General features: G+C 39.2%; 1 protein-coding gene across 2 annotated transcripts; it reads right to left on the bottom strand.

The window, feature by feature from the left end:
- Nucleotides 1-8,430: 8,430 nt before the first annotated feature.
- On the bottom strand, nucleotides 8,431-11,578 carry LOC105265075 (putative odorant-binding protein A10). Of its 2 annotated transcripts, XM_011302370.1 has the most exons (3): nucleotides 11,363-11,578; nucleotides 9,664-9,841; nucleotides 8,431-9,349 (listed from the first exon to the last, which is right to left on the bottom strand). In XM_011302370.1, the coding sequence occupies exons 1-3, from the start codon at nucleotides 11,372-11,374 to the stop codon at nucleotides 9,219-9,221; spliced, it is 321 nt and encodes a 106-aa protein (XP_011300672.1). In that variant the 5' UTR covers nucleotides 11,375-11,578; the 3' UTR covers nucleotides 8,431-9,218. The 2 variants fall into 2 exon arrangements, with proteins under 2 accessions (XP_011300672.1, XP_011300671.1); XM_011302369.1 differs by lacking the exon at nucleotides 11,363-11,578 and having other exon boundaries at nucleotides 9,664-9,856.
- Nucleotides 11,579-12,297: the final 719 nt, after the last annotated feature.

The raw sequence follows: 12,297 nt of genomic DNA, 5'->3' as shown, positions 1-12,297 counted from the left end.
TAACGAATTACAAATGCACGTAAAAAAATATACATGTAATTTAAATCTCCCTCTCCCTGAGATCGACCAATCAATTGCAATTATAATATCGAGAAAACGAAAAATAGCAGAGCCATTGGAGAATTTTCATATATAAAAAGAGTATTAAAACCTATTTAGAATACCGATGAAAGATCGGTTTGTTTTTTTTCAATTTATGAGGTCATAGTTAAAAATGGGGAACAAATCGTAAGACAAAAAAATGAAAACAATAAATCTGTACAACTTGTTACTTGTTATTTTTTATCTGTCCCTTTTTATGGAACATTTCGGACAGAGTCCATTCCTATAGTGTAATCGATCCTGGAGACGTGCTATGGCTTTATCGGCAGTGCACTAGGAATGCCATCGAAATATTATATACACCTTTTACCGAATATCTGACATATATGTATTTTTCATAAAATACGTGACTGGGCGTTTTTTTCCGAGCTTATCTCATGGCCCCACACGTGTTACTCGGACAGTATACACACAACATTCCACCAATTTTCCATCTACCTTTTTCCGCCTGTTTGAGAAATATGTATATCCCCGAGGTCCAAGGTTTGTTATTCAAGCATTGAGTTCGTGATGGAACAGAATAGGGCAAATATTCCTCAAGTTACTTCAGCAAAATCTCATGATCGAGATTAACAATCAATTATTTTTTTACGAAAATGAAAACGAGGAGATGAAATATTGTTCATCGGTTGACTGGTGAAACAATCAGTCACTCTGGTCTATAAGTCAACGTGTTGTGTATCCGGTTTTAGCTATATGAAATCTTGAGGGGCGATTTATTATTTTACCCGCGGGATTCTGTTTTATCAGAGCAGTGGAGAATCGCCATTCGCGATAGTGAGGGGACGAAGAAAAGTTTTTGGAGGAAATATGGTAATTCCCGGATAGTAATGGCCGCTTTCTGTCGATAGGTCATGAATTGATGATTGTTTGATGCTCACGGTGAATAATACGGGGATGGATCTTCCGATGGAAAAAGTTTGCCTCATTTTTTATTTCTGTTGACTTCATTGGGACATGGGAGTATGATATATGTTACAATGCCGGTGTCTGAGACTGAGGATTCACTTCCCTATTATGACGAAATCATTGCCGATGAGTTTCCGAGTTTCACTGAAAATTTAAGAAAAAACTACAGTTTTATTCATTGTTCATTGCAAAATTCAATTTATTGCTCTTGTGTTTGAATATTAATATTTTTATATTTTATTGTCCTATTCTTGGGTTCTCCTCAGGGAGCCAATGTTACCTCAAGACATAAATGAAAAGTTTAAGTAAATAATAAATGAATTCACCGTTGGAAAAAATGGAATTTCGTGGAAAGTTGAGGGGTAATTTTCTGAGGAACGACTTTGAATTTCATTTGAGGGACGACGACCAGCGGGAATTGAACATTTTTCAAGAAGAAGAAAGATGAAAATTTCTCCATTTGAATTTTTAATCAAAACATGAATATTTTAAGCTAAACAACGATTCATTTTCAATCACTTCAAATACCAGGATGTATTTATCTCAATTTCTCTGGCGCACTGTCACATGAGGTAACATGGTTCAGTGATACTCCAATAATGCGATTAAACACATTAATTATTTCATCACATCATTAACTCGACTCATTAATTCCTTCCATACATGGATTGCTTTAACGCCGAGAAAAACTCTCTGCGCATACGACCTGTGATCTCAAATCCTACCCTTGTTTATTGATGCACATTTTTTCCGACGGTTGAGGACAGTAATACCTCAAAGTTTTCAATTAAATGTTGCACAGAAACTACACAGCGAGAAATTCCAGGACAACTTCAACTATTACCGAGTTCCGTACAAGCGATGTGTACGTTGAAAATCAAGTATGAAAAAAGTTGGCTAAGTAAAAAGTAAATACTGGAATACACGACGAGATAGATATGAAAAAGTTGAAATACTTGACCTGGCGTTCACTGCAGGTGTCATCTAGTCGCTGCAGGCATCGATATGCATGTAAATGTGCCATTTGTCGATGGCACGATGCTCTGTTAAAGAAGAAAAATAAAGAAGAAATTTGATGAATTTCCTCCATGCAATAAGAAAAATCCAAATCCTCGAGATGAGAAATAATGAGAAAGTTTCCGCTCCTTATTCTCCCCTTCATTTCTTGATACAAAAAAAAAATCGTGACGTTAACAAATTGTTTATTCAAGTGACATACTTTCCATGTTGACTGAACCCACGAAAATTACCGTAATTTTATACCAAAAATGAAAAATTTTCAATTCACCGATTTGTTGTACTTGTGTGCAAAAAAATATTCAAAGAGAGAAATCAACTGTCACGTCACTTCAATATCGAAATGAGCACACGAGCGTCAGAGGTAATCACTTGACGAGCGGAAATGCACGCATCACCGCTCGCACATCGAACCTGACAAAACAGGATAATAAAAGTTGCCAGCACTTAGCATTGCGCATCATTACAATAATTACGTGACCAACTTGCCCCCGGAGTGCCTTTTCCCAACCAATCCACCCACATTCTATTTACAAGGCTTTCACCAAAATCAAAAACATTACAGTACAATTCCCAACAGATGATACGTGATTCCCATTTAATCACGGAAAAAGCACTTCAGCTTTTCCACTCAGTTCCCTAATTATCGGCTTCATCAGCCCAAGGATCCGACGACCCAACAAGAAAAATGGTAAAAATAAACGCCAACATCCCCAGAGTGTGCACGAACCGATATATCACCTCCGCATTGCTCCGAAAAATTTGCAAATTTTATATATGTTCAGCGTGAGAAAACAAAGAAACATGAGGAAGAAGTAGCGTTTGATAAATCTTCGGTTCTCAAGGGACGAATACGAAATTCCAACCACGAATCACCCACCTACCCCCTGTCCTCAGTGGAAGCAATGGAGAAAGGGTGCAGCGATGAAGAGGAGAAGGTCAAAGGGGGTGGTTACAGTGGTACAGCGTTAGAATCCTCCGTAGAGGCTTTTTTATCGTATACACGTCGACACTGTCGCGGGCCAAATAGGGGTAGGGGGTGGGTTGGAACTATGCAGAAGAATAAAAAGACTACAACGAGTGGAAGTGAGCAAGCGGGTAGGATGGACGTGAAAAATGGTGGGCAGTGGAGGCCATACCATGTATATATAACCTTCAACGGGGTTTTGCTCATTCAACCCCTCACCCACCCCTTCACCCTTCTCCACCCTTGACTAGTTCTGGACTCATCGTTATATTCAACCTCTTCACTCCTATCACTGCCGGGAATTTTCATTGGAATTATACTTTACCAGCCATGATGGTGGTGGTGTCGGGGATAAGAGGGCGGATAGGGGAAATTAGGGGAGTGTGTGCGTGTAGCGTGGATATTATTGCAGTAGCGCGGTTACGATAATGGCACAGCCTCATACGTCGATCTAATTCGAGTGGAAATTTCTCGTGGTTTAGCTTTGGTAAATCGTGTGTATACATATGCGAGAGGGGGTGGGAAAGGGGTCGTACAAGTTGTGCTGCGAAGGCATTATAAATCATGGATGTGTGTGGGATGGGGATGTGTCGAAAATTTTCGAAGCAAGAATGACTCGACAGGGATTTTACCGTGGGTGGTGCAAAATGACCGACCATTTGGGTCAATTCGATATTACATTCTTCACAAAACATTAAATCCGGGGGGGAAGTCGAAATAAAAGGGTAACGCAGTAAAAATACTCGGGTAAGCAAAGAATTTTTTTATGAGATTTCAGTGGAGAAGAGGACTTCGGGAGAATTTGCTGTGTGAATTGACTGGGGTATTATCGATATTTAGGGTAAGTGCCACTAAATTAATGCTGGGGTATTAATTCGGTGCATATGGTTGTTCGGTTGGAGTGATTGAAATTTCTGAACTGTGTTTCCATTAGGCCGCCTCCCGAGTGTTCATGAATAACAACTCGCGGATTTTGTTATTGGAGATTTGACGTAAGTGATACGTTAATGGAAAATTCTGGTTTTAACAGAATATAAATTTTACATGAGTATTTTGTGGTGAGAGTCATCATTATTGAAATCCTGATAGGAATGAGATAATTGATAGATATAATTGAAAAATTACCAGAGTGAAAATTATTTCAGACGAGCCCGAGGTTTGATCAAAACTTGATATGGCGGTTGTCAGTGTCAATTGATCAGGCAGAACTTGATGACAAGCTGATCAGTCTTCGATCTATCCAGCCTGATCCGTACTGCTCTGATCAGGTTCTGATATGGTGTGCTTGATCTGAACCTGTAGTTTGCTCATCTGTGATAATTCTGATCAAGTTTGGATGAGGTGGGCTGGAACATAAACTGACTTCGCCTGTAACCATTCGGATCAGGTTCTCATCAGGTAAACCTGATCTGAAATTGAGCTGTCCGCCTGTAATTACTCTGACCAAGTTCGGATCAGGTGGACCTGAACTTGAACTGTGATCCACCCGCCTGCAACTATTCGAATCAGATTCTAATCAGATCAACTTGACTTGAAGCTTGAACTAAATAATTTAATTATTAGCTTATTATTGTTATTATTATTATTATCAAAAGTATAATGGGTGAAATTTTAATTAAATAAATTTTCGCTTCTTAAAGTGAACCAATATTTCCAATATACATCGTATAACCAAAACAGTTCACTCAATAATAATAAAGCTTAAAGATAGTCTAGTGGTTAGGGCCTAACCGTTAGAGCATAGGATTAGTACTCGTAAGATCTCCAGTTCGATTCCCAGTGGCAACACAAATAATTAGGTTTCTTCAGCATTAATTATAGTAGGTATCCACTGTTAGAGGTAATATAATGTGAAAAAATGATCAATTTTTTATTTTAAATTTATTATCATTGATAAATATCTTTAATATCGGTTATCAAGAACTAATCCGTTTTGTTTGATCAAACCCTGATCCGGCGTGACGAATGTTACATGCTTGATCAAGTTCTGATCTAATTGGAGGAACACAAGGTACCTGACCCAACATCAAGTCTGACTTGCTCCGAACTTGATCCAGACCTGAGCTAATTTTCCACTCGAAGATTTCTGGGGAGGAAGCGGCGGCAGCAGTCACGCGGATGGTGTGTAACTTCGGTGGTCGTCCAAAGCAACGTTTAGTTGGGCTAGTAATTGGATGGGTGTCCGCTTAGTTACACCTTCTGCGTGGAGATTGCCGGCGTTGGGAACGGATGTAGAGAGCTACTGTGTTTAGCGAGTCAGTGTGACTGATAAATACAGCAGAGTCCCTGCATTACCGTCCGTAATGAGACTGAAATTAGATTTTCCATTTTTTCCCTCAGTGCAAGCCAAATGGGTGCAGTTGAAAAAAGTCGATCCATTGACAAAATATTCATGCGTGCGGATAGAGTTGACAAATTAATGCGCTTCGGGCACTCGTTATGCTAGAATATTCAATGATTATCAATGATTGTGAGTCGTTATGCTAGAATATTCAATGGTTATCAATAATTGTAGGAAATTTCATGGATCCGTTCAATAATTTTCGGTGACTGGCGGGCTCAAAAATAACATTTCATAATTAAATTTCATAAAAAATATTGCTTGAACAATCAAAAACATTGAAAATTAAAAGAGATAATTTTATTAGTAGAGATATCCGAAAAATATTTCTAAAAAAGAAACTCCAAGCTCACCACCAGCTCCTCTCCGCCAAAGGCAACGGACGACCAGAAAATCCTCCAAAACGAAAATCAACAAATTGATCGTAGCAAATCCGTAGAAATAAATTCCACAACGGACATACAAATACCCCTAATCCTCATGTATAGAAGAAAAAAAAACTTCAAATTCAGTACAAAATAAAATTAACAAAACGAACGAATTCGAAATGAATTCCATTGGACATGAAAGTAGCGGGTAAAGGTAGTCCAAGCAGCAAGGAGTCCTGATATTTTAATCAGGATTATCTAAAACTCCGGTCGCCAATGCGTTATCCATTCCCCTAGAGCCATAGCGATGGCGTAGATTCCGTACCGGGTGTCATGCTTCCGATAATTATACGTTAGTCAAATCTGTGGATGGGGGAGTGTCTGTATGTAAAGCGGGGTGAGACGATGATGCAGAGCCAGTTGCCGTAGATGCTAAAGCTAGCGTGGATATTGCCAATGGCATTCACCAAACGATAGAATCCTCAGGGATAGAAGAGGAAGCAAATGTGTTCGGAGATAGGAAAAAGGATGAAAGAGAAACGAAGACCGAGATGGATATGAGGGGACCAACGATAAGGGGACGATGGGGGGTGGGTAGATGGTAAGACAACGGCGTTAATGCAAAACGCTATATAGTGATGGGGTTAGGGTTTGAGATATAGGAAAAGGTATGCAGGAGCGTTTCTTGCAAGAATAAGAGAACAGGATCGCTGGGGATGTCCCGGGATTCTGTCCTCTATCGATCTCTCGGCCTTGTATATAGACACTAACTTGTGCCCTCGACGAATCGCCTAGGTACCTGTGTATATCCATTGGTTGTATGTATACCACGAGTGCAGAGTGCTCTTGTCTCACTTTATTTTGCACCCTCGGCCGCGCCAGTGGAAAAGAAGAGGAGAGAAAAGACAAGGGGCTGAGAGACAAGTGGAAAACCCCGGGGGATATACGAGTGTTGGTGGACCCTTGATACCAGTATCAATGGATATGAAGTCATTGGTGTGCAATGTCGATGTGTGCGGGTTTGTTGGTAGATCCTTTATCCCCGAGCTCACGCTATTGAGAACTGCATGATCCACCTCTATCAGATAACCACTCTCACTCGGCTTTGAAATATTTCGAGTGTTTTAATTTTTTCTTCCACACCCTCTTCTCCAGGTACCGGTGGATGGGGTGGAATTCTGTGTTATGTTCTAGTCGGTGCAACAGGCTGTCTTTTAAAGATGGTGGTGTCTTTCTCAGACGCTATTATCCTCTCTCGCTCGCCTTTAAAACGGTACAACTGATAGTACATGCATGCTTGTGGGCTTGATAATGGAGGCTACAATGGCTTTGAGTAACTAAGACCTAACGCGGTGGAGGAGGCATTACCGTGCTTAAGAGACGTGGATTCACTGTTGTGGGGTGTTGTTGCGCACACATGCAATAGGGGGTGTGTAAGGGGAGAGGCTCCATTGCAATGTATCATCCTGGAGCGTCCGTGCCAGACCCGACAACTTGTCTTCCTATATTTTCGTTTTCTCCACAAAGGCAAACACACACTCCAAGCGGTGGCGGAACTTGTTTGAAAAATATTGCACAGCGCCAAGTCGAACGCGTGTTTCGACTTTTTCACCTTTTTCAGCGTTTTTTTATTTATTTATTTATTTATTTTTCAACATGTTCAAGTGTTTATTTAGTTTGATTTTTTTTCTATCGGAGGAGATCATGTATATCGGCAGAATCGTGAAAACTCGTACGAGTGAAGAAATCACTTCCCATCCCCATTCGCATCCTCCATTTCTACTCTTTAAACTCACGAGAAGTTCCCAACAAAAGTTTTCCTCCTCCCTATCTATTCTCTTTTCGACGAGTATACGAGTTGCTTTTGAATTTTCTTAGCTGTTCTCTTTTTTTCGAGGTTTTTTATATTCACCGAGGCAGCGAGACAAACTTGGAGAATAATCCCCCACTTGGGAGCAAAGGGGTCTCGAAAGAGGAATGGGGGGATTTTGGGGACGAGGGGGTAAAGGAATAGGGAGAGGAAATGGGGGTGGATGGTAAATCTGGGTACAAGAGACTCCTGGGCGTCGATGAGCTTAATTATTTCAGAAACTCAGTGCACCACGACCCCCTCGCTAGCTTCTTCCTCTTAGTCTCACTCCACCCACTTTCTCAAACTCTATATCCACTTCTACATGGCAGGGGGTATAGCCTGTACGCTTATTCGATAATTAGCGTGCCTCAACCGGATGACTCGAGCGAAGGTACGTGGAAATACCAGATCATCGGTTAAATTCTCGTAGCATCACAATTAATTTTCTGCTTCGGCGGTTGGCATTGCCGTTTGCATATTTTAGTGTTCAAAACCTGAAATTGCTGTTGTCAATTTTTCTCAGAAATTTACGAGAAAATTCGTGGTTTTGAGGGCTGATTGCGTGGAAAATTTATGAGTACGAAATACTACTTGACGGACTTTCTGTGACTTCAGCAACTCCAGCTATTACATTCAATTAGCTAGACTGCTTTATTAAGCCTTGCGGTTTATTATTATAAGACTTCCTTAAGTTTTCTGAAGCCATAATCCGTCAGCTCATTAAACTCCTTTCACGCGCATCCAGAAAGTAAAAAATATCGATGAAATTGATGGTTGGACCGATTTCCGAGCAAAACTTCGAGAAAGTACTCAACGCTGATTGAATTGATTATCGGTTCACATTATTATTCATTATAAAAATTCGGCATACAGAGATTCTTGAATATTTTAATACAGTCAATAGTGCAATAAATATAAAATTTTTAATTAGTCACATAATACGTGTGCAAACAGAACAATAAATGTATATTAACATAAAACGATTATTTATCATTTTTGAAACGTTGGAGAACTCAGGCGAAACTGATCACTGGAATCACAGAGATTATAACCTATTGATAAGGCAATCAAACGACAAATTCGTTACCATTTTTAAACAATAAAATTTCTTTCATAGTGAGTACGTCGTTGTAAATTAATCACAATATGAAGAAATTCCAAGGGATTTCCACTTAATTCCTATTTCTGGGCATCAGTGCTAGGTTGGTCGCTAAATGGGGGATTTTTTAATTTGTATTTTTATTTTTATCTGATTAAGTGATCGAACTAAATAATCTATTACGGCTCAACTTAGCCCGTGCATAAAAAATAACATAATTTTTTAATAAGCGACAATTCATTTCCGCTCAGAGCGAAGCCATTATGCCTAAAGTACGGAGGAATTTTTCCGCGTTAAATGAAAGGGTCCTTGATGCAACGTTGCCGAAAACCCACCAAACGCGTCCGAATGGTGTAGAATATATTCGGCAACGTTGCCGTTAAAATAAACGCAACGACGTTCTGCGGTAACGGTGACCAAGACTAAGAGACTAAGATAAAAACATTGCGTTGTGCTATCAATAGATTTCGAATTTTATCCCAACTTTATGATGGGATATTTTAATTTATCCTTTTAGCTGTGTTGAGGATTGGAGGGCGACAATGGCGATGATTATTTTTCTCTCACAGTTTGATAAGCTTAGCCCACTCCTTGGGAAATTTACGTTGAATGTGAGACATGACTTTCTTTATTTGTAGGGCCTCCTCAGAAGTACACTTGGGACATGAACCACGTAGGACGAGGGGTGCCAAACCTGGAAAATTAAAGCCATGGTATTTCACTTGAAATTAATCTCTCGACTACTTGGAAGGTAGAAGTCAGTTTAAAGTGGCTCGAGGCGTATCTTAATTCACGTTAGAGACAACTACATAAGTATCGAGATAAGTAGATGTACAGAAAGTAACTTCATCCGGTGGTTCTCGTTAGCTCTCCACCTCCTACTGCTCTCACCGAGGAGAAAATGAATCATTCGTATTCTCCGTTGTCTCACTTTTATTATACTCTCTCATGAGTGAAAGCGCTGAGGAAAGTTGGGAAGCAATTAAAATATTAGCATGATAAATTTACTTTTCAAACGGCGACCCACGGGATCGCAGGGCGCCTCACCAAGTGCGCACTTCATTTGACGTTTCAAGTAACGTAGGTCGTTGAGAGCGATGTTTAATTGGTCATCTGATACACGTGATCTTTGTTCAGCATCTTGGCCCATTACTGCTGCACAGATGAACAGGCTGATGATGAGTACCTGGAATGTCGACATCAGTCAGGAATTTTTCATTTTGGATCATCTCTTCACTGTGAATTTTTTATCTATTACACGTTACGTACATTCCAGCCGATATTATCCGGTGCAGCTTGGAGGTCTTAATAATCTAGTTTTCATAATAAACTTTATTGTCATTCATGAAAGTTAAGAATCTTAGACCCGCATATTCATTTTTGGAATAAAAAAATTATACAAGTTGGGAAATTTCTGTCTTATTGAATTTGGTTTTTGTACGGTATACAAAATATCTCTGTCGAATTTCCCTTCAAGTGTGAAATGTATTCACGAAAATTAAAACAAAGTGCAAACGGTAATGAGGTGAATACAGAAAAACTCGTTTGAACCTAACATTTCTCTCTGAAAAATTCATCTCCCCTTTCACACTGGCAAAAGAAGCACCATAATATTTCGAATGTTCTGGAAGCGCTGAGTAAAGTGAAAAAAAGTCCAAAGAAAATGATAAGGATCACTTATGCACACCCTAATTAATGTAAATCGTGGAAAGGCGAAATTTTCAAAGTTTAAACGACTTTCTTCACTAACTGAATACAGCACTCAGGCCAATCCGGAATTTTCATGAACTTCCAAAAAGTTTAAAATACTAGAAAAACTTTTTCCGAAAAAAAAAGAGTAAGGAAAAAAGAAAAAACACAGTTGCTCCCGCTGAATCGGATTCCGTTGATTTTCTTTTCAATTATTCGACTCCGGTGTTTAATTGCCGGAGAGGAGAGAATATACGAGCGTTCAATAAAAGTCTGTTTGTAGGAAAGCCCAGTAGTTTTTATGGTGCCCAGTAAAAAGACAATATTGAATCTCTCGAACAAACCAGAAGTGCAGCCACTGAACCATTATCACTTTAAATAATAATAATGATATCAGTTTGCATTTCATGAAACAAATATTGAGCAAACTCATCGGTTAGTCAAATCACGTGGCGTTATACTGCATATCCCCGGGAGTCAAGTGAGTTTCAAGTGTATGGAACAACAAACATGAATCGATAAATAAATCGATACCGACAATGCATTGTAAATAGCTAGTAGCACTCCCATTACGAATCAACGATTACGTACAATGGGATTTCTCGAGTGTAAAGCGGGTGGTACGGAGGGGGTGGGGTACGGAGAATCGGTAATTGAGAAAAAGTTGGAGACGTTGGGAGCCGTAAGAAGGATAAGTAGCAGTTTAACATTCAACTCGGTTTCAATCGGTTAAAAAATTCCGGCCATGCATCAATATTGCGCACGAATTCTCCGTGACATAGATTATCAGTGGAACAGTGTATGAACTACTGAATTATTGTCATCAAAAATTATATCGAAGATTCGAACGTCTCATTCTCGTATTCAATCTGCCTGGGATTTTTTTTTTATTTGTTATTTAAATCCTGGGAAAATGGAATCTGTCGGTTTCAAGGAGTTATCCACTTCTTGAAACGCTTGGGGAAATTGCGGAGACGATCGAAAATTTGAATAAGATTGTCGAGGTATTTTTACTTACTTTGGTAAACATTGTGGTACTCGATGGGATACTGCTGCTCGGTGGAAGAATTTTGATACTTTGCCGCGAAAACTCGGTTGAAAGGATCTGGTCGTGGCAACAGACGGTAACGCACTGAGCTGTCCAGGATCCTCTACGTTGAACCTGGTTTAAACCAATCCCCAGTGACAATCGCTGTTAAACTCCTCTCGCAACTAATTCTGTTAACGCACTGACGCGTTGTATTGCTTCACCGGTAAAAATTTATGGCAGCTCCAGTCGCAATGCCATCCGATTTTTCAATTACATCATTTCGAATTCATATTCAATTTATAATCGAATAAAAAATCATCATTCATCAACGTCTCATCGTGTCTCTCGGTTTAAAAATAAAAAAAAAAAATATTGCCCCATTTTTCAATAATTGCAAGATACAGAAATTTACTGGGTAATTTACTGGATTTACTGATTTGTTACAGAAGAATTTTCAGGTTTTGTCACTTTCCATTTTACGTGCAGTTTTTCAACAATTTTGTTGCACTCATTTCTCTCTCTCTCTCTCTCAGTAGAACTGTTCTTTGTATTTCCTATCCATAAATACGAAAGTCAATGCATCAAACTGTGGGACAAAGTGAGGTTTACCGATCATTTACAGCTGCATTATTCACTTTGGAATTGGAGTCTCTTGGGGCTTTTACGCTATTGAATTGAAGATTTTTCCTCCGCTTCGAAGAGCCAACGGAGATTTCCTGTCCCGCCAAAACAAAAATTTATCCGATTTTTCTCTCAACAATCCAGCATTTTTTATTCCAGAAATAATTGCAAATTAATAATAAAATCTTTACGAATCGTTTTAATGTCCATTTGATTTCGATTTTGTTTGAAAAAAAATTGGAGTCTCCTCTAATTTTATAATTTTTTCATAGAATTTCAATTTTGACCTTATACTTTCAAAT

The sequence above is a fragment of the Fopius arisanus genome, unplaced genomic scaffold, assembly GCF_000806365.1.
Source record: "Fopius arisanus strain USDA-PBARC FA_bdor unplaced genomic scaffold, ASM80636v1 scaffold00027, whole genome shotgun sequence".
Classification (NCBI taxonomy): Eukaryota; Metazoa; Arthropoda; class Insecta; order Hymenoptera; family Braconidae; genus Fopius; species Fopius arisanus.
Note: the sequence above shows the minus strand (reverse complement) of the source record. Positions and strands in the feature narration are given on the sequence as shown.

Excerpts from the sequence above, each read along its gene's own strand:
- LOC105265075 (XM_011302369.1), bottom strand. The coding sequence starts at position 9,856 with ATGTCGACATTCCAGGTACTCATCATCAGCCTGTTCATCTGTGCAGCA. Across the intron at positions 9,350-9,663 it reads CGTGGGTCGCCGTTTGAAAA|GTTTGGCACCCCTCGTCCTA; the intron begins GTAAATTTATCA and ends TTAATTTTCCAG.